This window comes from Amaranthus tricolor, chromosome 11 (assembly GCF_026212465.1).
Source record: "Amaranthus tricolor cultivar Red isolate AtriRed21 chromosome 11, ASM2621246v1, whole genome shotgun sequence".
Taxonomy (NCBI): domain Eukaryota; kingdom Viridiplantae; phylum Streptophyta; class Magnoliopsida; order Caryophyllales; family Amaranthaceae; genus Amaranthus; species Amaranthus tricolor.
The window spans coordinates 21994814-22010628 of NC_080057.1; the positions used below are offsets into that span (position 1 = coordinate 21994814).

General features: G+C 31.8%; 2 protein-coding genes across 2 annotated transcripts; one reads left to right on the forward strand and one right to left on the reverse strand.

Moving 5' to 3' along the window:
* Positions 1 to 4147: 4147 nt before the first annotated feature.
* Positions 4148 to 4483, forward strand: LOC130826665 (cell wall / vacuolar inhibitor of fructosidase 1-like). Its single transcript, XM_057692234.1, has one exon. The coding sequence runs from the start codon at positions 4148 to 4150 to the stop codon at positions 4481 to 4483; it is 336 nt and encodes a 111-aa protein (XP_057548217.1).
* Positions 4484 to 5216: 733 nt separating this feature from the next.
* On the reverse strand, positions 5217 to 9387 carry LOC130827918 (nucleosome assembly protein 1;4-like). Its single transcript, XM_057693820.1, has 12 exons — positions 9164 to 9387; positions 9034 to 9077; positions 8805 to 8900; positions 7466 to 7558; positions 6964 to 7051; positions 6807 to 6868; positions 6517 to 6701; positions 6254 to 6431; positions 6114 to 6157; positions 5764 to 5980; positions 5646 to 5660; positions 5217 to 5530 (listed from the first exon to the last, which is right to left on the reverse strand). The coding sequence occupies exons 1-12, from the start codon at positions 9246 to 9248 to the stop codon at positions 5474 to 5476; spliced, it is 1164 nt and encodes a 387-aa protein (XP_057549803.1). The 5' UTR covers positions 9249 to 9387; the 3' UTR covers positions 5217 to 5473.
* Between the last annotated feature and the right edge of the window lie 6428 nt (positions 9388 to 15815).

Sequence of the window (15815 nt, forward strand, 5' to 3'; positions counted from 1 at the left end):
AATATATAGTTTTAAAGGTAAAGAGTATGAATCTAGTTTTGTCATCTCATAAGATAATTGTGTATGGTTAACATATGAATTTAAAGTTTCAAGGAAAGTTAATTCCTACAACCTATAGGAATTCAATTACCTATGGTACCCTCTAGGTAATTACAAACTCTTATGTTAATTTAAGATTCGTAGCACCAACCAAGCAATAATATACATATTATAATACAGGAAAACCTTGTCCACATGTCACACTATCAAAGAGTGTTTTGATGCTCATTTCTTGTTTTGCTCATTTCACTGTCATTATCATTAATGCTGAATTTATTCTATCTATAAATGAAAGTCTTTTCATCTTCATATATAATAGAACTTCAATATTTTGATGACTATTATGACCCTTGATTAACTTTTCAGACTTAGAATTCTATGGTATTCATTAAATGTAGTTATTAACTTATTATTAAAGTTTAAAAGTATTATTATTAAATTAATAATATGTGGCTATTTCTACAAAATTTAAATAACAACCTCTTGGTTACCTCCATCATATTCAAACTCTACTATATATATTATCAAATTCCAAGACAAGAAGATCAAGAACATCTATTTCCCACAATATCTATTTCCCACAATATATCAGATTACATCTCAATTTCATTTCAAAAATATTGTCGAACTTTATGTCATTTCTATTCAGAGAAAAAGTTTAATGAATTTATAGGATACTAAATTTTGGGTTTGGTGTTTATATGAAATAAATGAATGATGGGTTTGGTTATTATATTTATATTTATTTGTTTTTAAGGGTACTTTTTATTATATTTATGATATTTGGAATGCAGATGTAAGAATTCGAATGCGATCTTGAAATTGCATTTTTTTTAACATCGAAATTCATTTTATGAAATTAAATAAGATAAAATATATTCTTAGTCTTTGAATTAATGTGTAGTTGATTGAGGCAATAATCTTTTTGATGTAGGATCTCCCATACGATAAAGATGATGTTGTTCTTAAAGCAACCTTATTATATTCATCTCTACTGTGAGGAAGTCGCAAAGAATTAATTTTTGAAGGAATATGTTCATCTCTATTGAATGTACTAATTCAATTCTATATATTTCTAATTGCATGCAATTAAGAAACTATTAAAAATTAATATTAATAAAAGTTACATTCTCATTTTACTATATTTTAACATTTAAATTAAAAATAAAATACAAATTAAAAGTGATCATAAAAAAATTTCACAAAATCATATAAGACAATGGCCCAGAATTGAATGAATTATTATCCAAGAAAATGAACGATAATGTTCTTTAAGGTTTTTGATTGATATTATTTTAATAATTAGTTAATCTTTTTTTTTAATCATTTTATATCTTTTGTGCTGGTGCATTTTTGTTATTATTTTTTGATCAAGTTCATATACCAAATACAATGATCGTCTTTATTTACTTTTATAATTATTGTATTATTAGTATAATAATTAAATAATATATATATATATATATATATATATATATATATATATATATATATATTTGTGGATAGTAAACTTTTGCAATTTAATATTTTACATTTAAATTTGTGGAGTTACTTAATATAGTACTCCATGTATATATACATGTGTAGCTATTATTTAATCACGTGTATAACTTTAACCCTTTTTATGTAATTTAGCAACATTGGTTAAAAATATATTATAAATTTGTTATAATAAAACTTTTGAATACCGTGCATTGCACGGATAAATATCTAATATTTTTTAATTTCTTGAAAATTAACAATGAAATTAATGTCTGACCATTATAAATACCCATAAAAATAATTGCAATCAAACGAGTCATCAGCTAAATTATTACTAACCAACTTCACCATTTATCTCACCGTATCTGACGTCACAACAATTGTCAATACCACCATCATCATTAAATCGAGTATATCCCGCTTATAGAAAAAAAACTATAGACAAGGTCTTGGGAGGAAAGGACAGCGGCAACTCATATCCGTAGAGGAGAGCGGGGCCAAAAGAGTCCTCCGGCTCGAGAAAGATACGGAGACGTAGCTACATGGAAAGATAAAAAGGCCTATAAATAAAACAATTGTCAATACCGTTGTCAATAAATTAATATTAATATATATTTATGTATACAGAATCATGATATACTACTTCCGTTTTAAATTACTTGCAATGTTTGATTTTTATGTACTTCAATGCATTAGTTTGATTCTTAATATTTTTAATTTTATATAATAAAAATTATAAAAAGTAGATATTAATAATCCTTCTGACGAATCCAATAAGATCCTAATCGACTATGTTTTAACTTATACATTAAAAATTAAACATAAATTAATAGGATGAATAAATAGTATAAAAGTCCTAATATTACAAGTAATTTGAAACGCAAAAAGTATATACTAAAAATATAATATAATTATATTATGTAGTGTTTGGGAACAACTATTTCATTTCAAATTATGGATTTTAATTATGAAATTATAAATGGAGAATTTGAGAATGACAAAATTTGGTTTGTCATTCTCAAATTCTCACTTTAACTACTTAAAAAATAATGGCGGAATTTGATCCAAATCCAAATCTGAAAATTTTTAATTTACCAAACAATAAATTTTAATCAATTCCAAATTTACAAATAAAATCATCGTTCCCAATTCCCAAACATAGCATAAACAAATTTAAGTGTGATTTGAAAATGTTGACGGCTATTGACACTTTTAAACGTCATTGTTAATATGTGACAATTTTAACTGTCATTATTATAGTAGTGCAGAAAGAAATTTAAAATTATTTTATTTCAGTAATTAATAGATTTTAAGAACATTATTCTACTTATACTCTTATTTAAAGAAATTAACTTTTTTATTCTACTTATAATTTCTAATGTTATTTACTTTTTTTGTTTTATGTTTTTGACGTTTATTATGTATTTCATTATGGAAGGGATGTACTATAAAATAAATTCTCTTTTTCAGCCCTCAAAAATCAACAAATCAATCAGTTTTTTTCTCTCTCCTATACTAGAATTGGGAATAACAATAAATATTTAGCTAGTCTCTTAAAAAACTGTCTTTTTAAAAGATGTCTTTTAGGCCCAGCCGTCCAACCCATTAAAACTTACTTACGTAGTGTATTTTTAATTCGTACTTATATTATTTTCAATGTCTACTTATCATATCCTTAATGCCTACTTACAATATCTTAAATGTCTGCTTACATTATTTTTAATACCTACTTACAGTATTTCAAAAAATATATAATAGATTGGTCCAATTAGAAATGGTATCTCAAATAGACTATCTCTCGCAAGAATTTGTGAACACTTAATGCTAGGATAAACACACTAAAGATAAATAGAAAACAATAAATAACATAAAATTTTAACGTGGTTCACTATCAATGTGCTATATTCACGGGCGAAAGAGAATAGAGTTTATTAATCAATAAAAGACCCAGAAAATCTAAACTTAATTAGGTTTAGACTGATTATAGGTCATATAACAAAAACAGTCAAAAAAAATCAAGATCCTACCTTCGGACATCAAAAACATGAAAATATAACTCAAATTATCGACAAAAACCTATCCATTTCTATTTTTTCACGTTGAATAGCAAACTCAACACGACAAAGAAATATTTGAGTAAATAAAATCTCTTCAAATCCATCTGCCTTGTCAAAACTCAAGGTGTCACTTAAAAGTATTATACATTAAGTTGATATACATATCATTCACTTCACATAACTTCAAAGCCACCTTCTCTTATGAAAAGACATATTCTTCAAAGAATGACCGAACCATTAATTTATAAACATCAACAATTCAATCTTCTATAAATAATAAGTACCCTTAAAATAAATTTTCACCTATATAAGCCAATTACAAATTGATCATTACCTTCTAATCCTTGGACACCAAAACAAACATATCATGACAACTCTAAACAACCTTTTACTTTGTCTCCTATTCACTACGTTTACACTATCCATAATTTTGTCACAAGGTCGTATGATTACCGACGAGTACGACCTTGTGACCGCTACGTGCAATCAATCATTCGACTCAAAACTGTACAAATCTGTAATTCGATCGATCATCTGAAACCGAAACCATCGAAGGCTTAATTTTGATCATGATAGATGTCGTTAACGTCGGGTTCTCGAATTCTCTTAAATATGTTAAGGAATTAAGCAGGGAGTCTTCAGACCCGGATATAATTCCAGCCCTACAAGAATGTATATGGGTTTATAAGACTGTGGTAGAAACAAGTGTAAATTTAGCTGAAAGAGCAGTTAAGCAAGGGGTCCTAAAGTTTGGAGAAAAAGCCATGAAGGATGCTAGTATTGAAGCCGAGATTTGTATGATGGGTTTCCCGGATGGTAAAGTTCCAGAGCGGATTATGGGTTGGACACCAATGCTACAAGGAGTTTCTATTGTGACGGCTTCTTTGATCAAGATGTTGGAGTAGAGTTCTTTTCTTCGTTCGTTCTCGTTTTGTCTTTTTGAATTTGTTATGCAATATTAGAGAGATTACACTTTAAATTTGTTATGCAATATTAGAGAGCTTTCACTTTGATGATTTGCGTAAAGTAGAAAATTTAAAGAGACGAAGAAGTATTCTTCGATCAACTTTACTTTTAGAATAAGGTGGATTAACAAGAAACTTATCAGAGTGTCGATTATGTATTACAAAGTCTTTGAAAGAAAAAAAATAATTTTCTTTTTTTTTAATACCAATTTTAGAGAGAAGAGATTAGAAAGGAAATATTCGAAGAAATTTACTCCCTTAAATTTATTTGATAACAACATATCCCCAAAAGGAGAAAGACATATAGTAAAAGATTCTATCAATTTTTTTCCTTTCCTCCAAAACCCTCTTTTATCCCTTCCTCCTTCCCTCCAATACTGACAAGGAAAATCCTCCTCATAACTTTTCCCTTTCCTTTCTCTTCTCTATCCCTTCATCTCTTTTCCATCCTAAATCTTTTATCCAAATGAAGAGACAAAAATAAAAAAAGTTGGAACGATGAAAATTAGAACTCGAGATCTTAAGTTATAAAGCACCTATCTTAGTGTACACCAACCTTAAAATCAAAATAAATAATATTTTTATTTGACAAGTATACTCAAGTCAAGTACAATTACTAGATAATACAATTTTTATTTGACTTGCACAATGTATATGAAATACGGCGGGAAAGGATAAATAAATATATAAATATTATATAAACAAACCACAAAACTTCGGTTTCAAAGACATAGCAAGTAGAACACACCCATAAATCCAAGCACAATTACAAATCCTCCATGAGAAAGGGAAAAGGGAAGACAAATGAATTAAACAATAACACAAGGATTTTTGACACCAACAAAACTCTTGAGGGATAACCTCCGATACGGTACCATCATGTAAAACACGCTTTTGGGCTTCCATTTTCTCCGGCCAGTACACAACCAACTATTGTTGCTTGCATTCTGGAGGGTGTTCACCTGCAGGTCGTGCTTTTCCACCCTTCTGTAGATTAAACACAGTTTACAATTTACACATTGTTTTTTACGAAACAATTTACACATATTTAAAATATAAATGATTGAAAGTAAGTATAGAAGTAAAGATTGTTATAATTTACCTTAAATGATGATATCTGCAAAAGGTAATAGATAATTCACAATCAGAAATCAAAACCAAGTATGGTTCATTTAAAGTATGAACGTAAGAACAAAAAAATTGGATCATTTGCAGCATACCTTCTTCTTGGACTTGATCACCTCAGCCTCCTCCTCCTCCTCATCATCATCATCTTCATCCTCATCATCTTCATCCTCGTCTTCGTCCTCATCATCGTCCTCTTCATCTCCATCATCATCATCGTCGTCATCGATATCATCAAACTCCTCCCCCTGAACTGCCTCTCCGGTGAACCATGATACAGCATGAGGAATGATTTTGTCTCGAATGGTGGATCTGGATCATGATCAAACATGTTTTAAGGTGAGTAATAAACAAGCAACATGAACAATGATAATGATTTTGAAGCACGAATGCGCAAGAGAAGATAACACCGTCATCATTCATTAAGAACAATATTAGGACTAACCCAATCTCGTAGTCTTGCTCCATCAGATTCTGAAGCTCCTCCGCCTGTCAATAACTCAAATTAGTGATCATCACACATCACAAGTAGTATATGTGGGATTGAAACAAATACAAATTCACTGCACTAAAAAATAAACTTACTGCCTCCTCGTCGATATCATCCTCATCATCAGGAACCTGAGGTGGATTGAAAAAGTTGAAAAAACTTTCACAGTTTTCAGTCTTAGTGATAGGTTTGGAATTTTTTGATCCCTTTTTAGGCTTCTTTTTCAGGATCTTCTGTGTCAAACACTTTCCTGGAAGCCATTCAATCTCCGTTCTAAACAGAAACAAAACATAATATAAATCATACAGAGCAGATGCAGCAACTGAAAGATCAGGACTAAATCAACACAGCAGCATACCCTATTGCCTTCTCAAGTATAGGCTCATCCTCGTCAATCATGTGATAGGTTTTAGTGAGAACTGCGTTTTTAAAATAAGGATTTGTATCAAAGAAGAACTCTAGCTTGAATCCTTTTGGCTCATCAATCCTGGCCCACTTGATATCTTTGAGATATTTGAGTGCTCCCTCATCCCGCTCTGTAATCTGGAATCAAAAGGATTATCATATTTCCCCTTCCATCCATATTATTCAAGGACACTGAGCAAGTGTAGGGAAAGGATTTTAACAATACTAAGCATAAGTACTCACTTCATCAACCAATATTTCATTAGTCTTCATAGCTGTGAGCCAAAAGTTCGGTACACCTTTCTCTGAACCAAGTACAAGAAAAGGGAAATTAGTTCCACTGATACAAACATTTGCAGAACTGCAGTTTTTCTGTACATTTAATATAACTTTATATTACCTTCAGGTGCTTTTTCTTCTCCTTCCTCAACCATGGCTTCATTTGTAACTCCTTCAACTTCGACAACTCCATTAACAATATCATATCTCTGGAGTATCAAGGAGACAAAGCGGAATGAATGAGCATTAACTGAACATTTATGTCATTCATTTACGCATGATTTTGTCATAATCCCTAATTTAATACCCTCTCCATATATAAATGTTCAATTTACTTTTGCACAAATTGTTAGAAAATACAGGTTGGTGGATAAAAATCAAAATTGGAAAATCTTGTATGACACGAACATATATGAACTACAAATCACTTTCTAAATAGAAAAATGGGACACTTATTGTGAAATAGACCAAATAGAAGTGATATGGAGGGAGTACTATATTAAAATGATACTAAATGCTTTTTCGCCATCTCTAGAGTTCTATAAATCATAACCATTCAAAACTCCATTGCATTCTTTAAATTGAAGTTGATTCTTCTAAATCAGAAATCAGGAAACTAGTACCTTTGAGTAAAGTGGTTCATAAAGCTTTTGATATTTAGCTTCAAGTGCAGCTCGTTCCTCAAAAAATTTAGCCTCGAGTTCATCGTGTTGACTCTGTATACAATTTATATTAGTAAAAGTGTCTTGAAGCTACAAAGTAAGATAAATTTGCTCAAGAAAGAAGAAACTGCGGCGAGCATATCCACAGAACATGGCGCAAAAACACTTGAAACTCATTCAATCCAATCCAAATCAATCAACGATGGCATCAAAGGCCATCACAATCCAGATAATTGAAAGGCTAAATAAATAAGTGACATTCCATTAAAACTTCTTCAAATGCAAACATATAAGGGATCCGTCATTCCCTTACAAAGAGATCTAATTCCAAATACTCCATATCATTGACAAATGAAAGCTTATTCAAAAATGGAAATGAGATAGCCAGATGGGAAAGTTGAAGCCATAAATGGAAATGAAAGCTTATTCAAGAACTCTCACTATTCAACCACAAAAAGGTTTAATAAATAAAGAACCGGACAGTTGAAGGCTTGAAGCCATGAATGAAACAGTAGTCATTTGCATCACAAAAAAAATCTGGAGCCATTCTCCTGCTGTAAGTGGAATGTGCCGTATGGCCCTCAAAGATATGCGCATAGCAGAATTAATCAACAGTAGTACAAGTCTTACCTACCAATTCTAGATTGCTGGTTGCTACATGAGTGACTTTATGGGATGATAACAATTAGCCAATTTCATCAACCAAAAAAGATCCATGTCCATGGATTCTATAAATGGTATCAAGATATACTGCCAACAACCATCCCAATCATTCACCGATAAAGTGTCAAAAAGTACATGGCAACCACGAGATTAACTGATGCCCAATATTTAACACATATAAAATAGTTTAGACAGCGTCCAGATCCAATAATCAAATCAAACAAACTCAAACGGCGAAGAAGATGATGAGACCAAGTAAAGCTAAATAGTTGGCGATTAGAAGCTCCGAGACACATAAAAATTAAGCCTATAAGTTTACCTTGTGTACCAAAAAAAACTTTCCTGCATATGCCCAGATTATTTATAAGTCATTGACTATCCAAATCGCACATATTTTTATCACTTAAAGGATCAAACTTTCCACACAAAACCACTCATCTATTTCCAGAATTTTGAAGTATAATTTGAACTAAAAAATTACAACTAAACACTGACTGATAGGGAAAAACTATTCCAATACATCTATGACCATAAGTTTGAGCGATTGGTTGTCAAATTAAGCATAATAACATGGAATTCATATAAATAAGCACCCATAAAAAACATACATGATCATCTAAAAAAGAGGGTATAAAACCTGAATTTGTCGGAGTGCTTCTACGCGCTTTCTAACATTAGGAGTCAAAGATTCAAGTACATCAGAATGTTCTCCAGCCAAATGCTGCAACTTATTCTGCAAGAAGAATTTTAACAATAACCAAAACCCCAAAAATTACAATCAAATAAAACAAAACCAGCATAAACCCTAATTTCACAAAAATACTCCCAAAAATTGAAAAAAAAATCCAAAATAAGAAAAATAATACCTTAAGCGCATTAACAAGGCCAGCCCTATCTTCCGCACTCAAAGCTACGAACAAAACCACCAAAAAACCCAAAAAATCAAAACTCGGTGAACAAAAATAAACAAAAATGAAAAAAGGGAGAGAAAAAAACCAGCGGCGGCAGCAGGTAGATTATCGGAAAGATCAGACATATCTAATTGATCTTTGTTGTTATTAGGGTTGTTGTTGTCGCTCATTTTAGAATTCGATGAAGAAATTGAAGGGGAGGAGAAGAGATTAGTCGGCGGTTACTCTTTCTCCTCTGAAGGGTGTGATAACAATGTTTTAGTGTTCCTGACTTTATTTATTTATGTTGTTCAGGGTTTGAGTGTAGCTTAGGTTAAAACCCATTCGCTACCTAACCTAAACTGCACGATTATATCATCTCCTTGTCGCTCGTTCTAAGGGCTACCTATCAAGCCCATCTTTTTGAAAGATCGTCTTTTTAAAAACGACTCCTAAAATTTAGCCCATTTATTAAAATACTTACAATGCGTGCGTATTTTACAAAATATCTACTATAATTTTTAGTAAGTTTTATGTATACTGAAGTAGACATATAAACACTTACATCACATAACATAAACTCCTATACCAAATAAGTTAAACACCTACAACACATAACATAAGAATAAAATAAATACATACAGCAATAACTTAAACACCTATAACACATAACAAAAATACCTACAACAAATAACCTAAACATCTACAGCACATATGACAACTTCAACATGTTTAAAACACCTACTTAATATAATGTAAACCCCTACTTGACAAATCCTAAATAACTACTTGAGGTATCTTAAAACCCTATTGAGTAAGCGTACAATTGCACTATATTTTTAATTTTTGTATGTTTAAAAAATCTAATGAGCTGGCTCTATTGAAATAGTCTCTTTAAAAGACGGTTAATCATGACAATTTGTGTTAAAAATAGGTGACATTGGATAATAAGTTTTTAAAGTGTTCAACGTATGGCGAATCAAGCTCGTTCATTTAAGATTAATAAGCAGGTAATCATAAAAAAATTACTCGAGAATAAGTCTATCTACCAACTTAGTTTTTTATATATATTTAAAATTTAAGGTTAATGTATTAGGATTTAGGATTTAGAAGTAATATTTTTTAAGTTTCGTAAGAGTAATATTAAAAGAAGTTTTTGCACTTTTCACTTCTAATTTTTCAAAGCCCCATTTGTAACCATTTTTCATGATAATTTTGATTTAGGTAACGTTCTTAATGTGCTAGATAATTCTTATTTGAAATAGAGTTATTCTCATGAGAGATTGTTTTTTAATTTACGTAACTTTAAAACAAGGAACTTATAAACTAATAATTATATTAGTTGGTGGTAAGGTAGTCTCACACAAGTTGTGTTTAAAATATTATTAGTTTTTGTATCTAAAATAAAATGATTGTAATTGTTGTTACATTTTACTTTGGACTATGAATTATGAACTTTGTGATATAGTCTAACCATAAGAACCTTAAAATATAGTTATATACTTAATTATAAAATCAAAAATCAATGTGAACGCGGTTCCACCCGCTAAGAAAGAGAACGAATGAGGTGGCAAATAAAGTAAACCCCTTAAAGCAAAAGGGCTCTCGAAACCTTAAGCCCGCGTGTAGGCTTTTAGCAAGTTTGGTCTCCGCTATCCACCCAAACTTCGTCCATAAACATCTCTACTCATTTGATATGATTTGAGATTAATTTTTTTTTTCCTATATGATACTCCTTTCTATTCAGCCTCACTGTCTCATTTTCATTTAGGGTCAAGTCACCCTAAATTTCTCATTTCCATTATTGGTATGCAATTTTTAACCTTATACCCTTACTTCACTTATCTTATTTACTTTTATACCCTTATTAAACTCACCTAATTTACTCTCTTTTTTTCCTAAACAATCAATTACACAATCCTAATCTAAACACAAATTAATCCCTCCCTCCAATTTAAACCCTAAGTTACCCACCCCACTCGTCTATTCCCCTTTCCCTTTCTGTTCTTCGTTGTCTTCACTCTCAACTTTTCCTCCATTGTTCTTCAAACCCTAGATTTGGATTTCTGGTTTCTTCTTCGTGTTTTTTGGTTGTTGTTTTTCTCTTACTTCTCTCTCTTGCGTTATTCACTATTAGCTGTGTTCATGGAAAACCCTAAATCTCCAACAACCTCTCCTCTCAAAAACCCTAAATCCGCCATTAACTTATCTCTAAAGAGCCTTAACTCCCCTGATGTTTCCCCTCTCAAAATCCCCAAATCGCCTCTATCAAACCCTAAGTATTATGATGATGAGTTTTTTGACTCATATGAGAATGAATGCTCTTCAATTGAGACAGATCCAAAGTGGGGTAGAGAACTAGACTCTGAAGGTGAAACCATTTACACTCCTGAGGCTGATCTTTATCGTGATCGTGAGTATTTTTCTATTGATGTTGTTTTCTCTAACACTGATTGTGAGGATGAAGATTGGCTTGACAAACTTAGACAATTTTCGAGTATGTTTTTGTTCCTGTGGTTGTGTTCTGGCTGATGATGATTTTTGTGTTTTAGGGTTTTTCGATGCATTATTTTCAGTTGCTCAATGATCTTCAAGTTAGAGCAACTGTTTTTGCCACTAAAAAAACGAACAAAAAATAGGGATTTGGATTGTTTTCCTAAACTTCAAGCGCAATCACGTTCGTTTTTTGCTCAATGATTTCACACTAAAAATGACAACATTCTGAGAGTTTTGTAAAAACAACCACTTTTTTCATTAATGTAAGCATGAGTACAAATAAATGTTTCATTTTAAACAACATCAAAATTTTTATACTTGTTGTTTAGATCTGAAACATTCCATTTTCAAGATCTCAAAAAATTGTCCAAAAAATGCATGATTTTTAAGCTTCACATGGTAAGTGGTTGGTGTTCGTTCTTGTTGTTCAAGCTGTTGTGTTGGGTTTTAGGTTGCTGTTCTGTTCTTCCCAAAATTATGTTGACTGAGGTTGTTGTTCATGTTTGTGCTTCCTGTTCTGTTCTTCCCAAAATAGGTCTTCGTTTTATTTGTTGGATGTTTTGTTCATTGTTGTTGCTCCCAAAATGATTCTTAACTACTGGTGTACTTGCTGTTGTGCCTCAATCTTGTTGTTGGTTCTGTTGTTCATTGTTTTGGTTTGCTGTGATGGTGATGTTGTCTTGCTAGTGGATCTGTTGATCATTGTTTTGGCTTGCTGTGATGGTGATGTTGTCTTGCTGGTGGATCTGTTGATCATTGTTTTGGCTTGCTGTGATGGTGATGTTGTCTTGCTGTTGGATCTGTTGTTCATTGTTTTGGCTTGCTGTGACGGTGATGTTGTCTTGCTGTTGGATATGTTGTTCATTGTTTTGGCCTTCTTTTAGACCTCCTTGATAACCCTATCATGTCCACCAATTGATTCATTATCTCTGAACTGATTCTTGTGAATAAATGTTGAAGAGATTCAACCACTAATTGTTTGTCCACACTTAGAGAGTCAGACAATGTCCCCTCCCTAGCAATTTTGGTTTTGTTCATATGTGGGATATGATAGTCAATACCCCTTGCCTTTTCATGGTCTCAATCATGCATGCTTGTAGTGTTATGAACACAAATCTTAAACATTGTGGACTTAAATTGGCAAATGCATTATTCACAGCACTCAGTAATTGTGGTACATTGTAAGCTGCTTTCTGATATTGCAAAGCCTGAATTAACCTAAAAAAACCTAGGTCTAGTACATTCATGTCAAGAGAATTTGGTGGTTGTTGTACAAGTTGTAAAAAAATCATCTTTCAGTGCCTCCTCCATAAACTCATTGTCATTGTGTGCTATGTGAGGCTTTACATTATCCTGTTGAATAAAAATGTGCTTTGACATTCCGTGTGGCCACTTAGTTCTTATGGTGGGTAGGACATTAGTGATGATTATTGATCTCATGTGCTCTTTGGTTATTAATTGTATTGGTTTGGTCTCCAATTCCCCCCTCTTTCTATTCTTTGAGCTCCTTTTGGCAGGCTCTTGAATAATAAAAGGCCATATCCTTAACTTAACGTCAAAAAACACATCACCATTAGTTAAAAAAATTGGATTTGCAACAGCACACATGAACATTATTTTTGGGATGAATCTTTTGGACTGACATTCCCTATGTAGTTCTACTTCACCTGGTGCTAGGTAGTAAGTCTGTGATTCCCGAGTTAGATAAAATGCATTAGTGGAAAAAACCTCATTTGCTGCGGTTTTTTGGCCATAATATGCTGCGGTTTTGGCCCCAAGCATTAGTGATAGCAGCAGATATCCTATTTTAAATATTGCGGTTTTAAACCGCAGCAGAAAAGTGCACTATATGCTGCGGGCCACAAAAAAAACCGCAGCACATAGTTTAAGACTATATGCTGCGGGCCTCCATAAAACCGCAGCATATAGTCTTAAACTATATGCTGCAGTTTTATGGCGGCCCGCAGCATACATTATAAATGTTTTTTCTTTTTTCGTTTAGTACTAATAATAATCCAATAATAATGTACAATGTAATAAATAATGATTAATCCAATAATCCAATGATAATCACAAATAATCACCAATAATCACCAATAATCTCTTTGTAATAATAAACTCTCGATCGTATATATAATATAATAATATGTACGTACATATATACATTAAAGTCCTAAAAATCTAAACTAATTACAATTTACCAAGAAAAAAAATTAGCAAGATACGCGACAATCTTGTCTTTTAATTCGCGCATTTCTCCATTTCTCAAAGGTCGTATTTCCCTTAAAATGCCGTATAAAACCTATAATATAATATAAAATTAAAAGATACATAAACATTAGATTTTACCAATAATAGTAAATATATAGATTATAATTTAAGAACGTAACAAATACTTACGGTTGTTTTCGACTCCAACCTCCTTCACGAATTTTAAGATATCGTCCACGTATAATAAACGGAATTAGAAGATTGTCGAAAGCACTAAGAGAAAATAGATATTAGTGTTAAAAAAGCTTAAAAACCCATAAAATCTCAACTTAACACGTAATTTCTAACATATGACTATGATTTTCAATACTAACCAATTCAACACAATAATATATACCAAATAGTGTTGTGTGCCAAATTACGTGCAAAACAAACCAAGTTTGAGCTACTTTATGCGCGAAAGTGCCAAAAAAGCTTAAAAACACATAAAATCAAAACTTAACACGTAATTTCTAACATATGACTATGATTTACAATTCTAACCACTTCAACACAATAATATATACCAAATAGTTTTGTGTGCCAAGTTTCGTGCAAAACAAACCAAGTTTGAGCTACTTTATGCGCGAAAGTGCCAAAAAAACTTTAAAATTCATAAAATCGCAACTTAACACGTAATTTCTAGCATATGACTATGATTTTCAATTCTAACCACTTCAACACAATAATATATACCAAATAGTGTTGTGTACTAAGTTTCGTACAAAACAAACCAAGTTTGAGTAACTTTATGCGCAAAAGTGCCAAAAACGCTTAAAAACCCTTAAAATCGCAACTTAACACGTAATTTCTAGCATATGACTATGATTTTCAATTCTAACCACTTCAACACAATAATATATACCAAATAGTGTTGTGTGCCAAGTTTCGTGCAAAACAAATCAAGTTTGAGTTACTTTATGCGCAAAAGTGCCAAAAACGCTTAAAAACCCTTAAAACCGCAACTTAACACGTAATTTCTAGCATATGACTATGATTTTCAATTATAAACACTTCAACACAATAATATATACCAAATAGTGTTGTGTGCCATGTTTCGTGCAAAACAAACCAAGTTTGAGCTACTTTATGCGCAAAAGTGCCAAAAACGCTTAAAAACCCATAAAATCGCAACTTAACACGTAATTTCTAGCACATGACTATGATTTACAATTCTAACCACTTCAACACAATAACATATACCAAATATTGTTGTGTGCCAAGTTTCGTGCAAAAAAACCAAGTTTGAGCTACTTTATGCGCAAAAGTGCCAAAAACGCTTAAAAACCCTTAAAACCGCAACTTAACACGTAATTTCTAGCAAATGACTATGATTTTTAATTCTAACCACTTCAACACAATAATATATACCAAATAGTGTTGTGTACCAACTTTCGTGCAAAACAAACCAAGTTTGAGCTACTTTATGCGCGAAAGTGCCAAAAACACTTAAAAACCCTTAAAATCGCAACTTAACACGTAATTTCTAGCATATGACTATGATTTTCAATTCTAACCACTTCAACACAATAATATATAGCAAATAGTGTTGTGTGCCAAGTTTTGTGCAAAACAAACCAAGTTTGAGCTACTTTATGCGCAAAAGTGCCAAAAACGCTTAAAAACCCTTAAAATCGCAACTTAACACGTAATATCTAGCATATGACTATGATTTTCAATTCTAACCACTTCAACACAATAATATATACCAAATAGTGTTGTGTGCCAAGTTTCGTGCAAAACAAACCAAGTTTGAGCTACTTTATGCGCGAAAGTGCCAAAAACGCTTAAAAACCCTTAAAATCGCAACTTAACACGTAATTTCTAGCATATGACTATGATTTTCAATTCTTACCACTTCAACACAATAATATATACCAAATTGTTGGGTGCCAAGTTTCGTGCAAAACAAACCAAATTTGAGCTAGTTTATGCGCGAAAGTGCCAAAAACACTTAAAAACCCATAAAATCGCAACTTAACACGTAATTTCTAGCATATGACTAAGATTTT

Excerpts from the sequence above, each read along its gene's own strand:
- LOC130827918 (XM_057693820.1), bottom strand. The coding sequence starts at position 9,248 with ATGAGCGACAACAACAACCCTAATAACAACAAAGATCAATTAGATATG. Across the intron at positions 7,559-8,804 it reads AAGCACTCCGACAAATTCAG|AGTCAACACGATGAACTCGA; the intron begins GTTTTATACCCT and ends AATTGTATACAG. Across the intron at positions 6,432-6,516 it reads ATACTTGAGAAGGCAATAGG|AACGGAGATTGAATGGCTTC; the intron begins GTATGCTGCTGT and ends GTTTCTGTTTAG.
- LOC130826665 (XM_057692234.1), top strand. The coding sequence starts at position 4,148 with ATGATAGATGTCGTTAACGTCGGGTTCTCGAATTCTCTTAAATATGTT.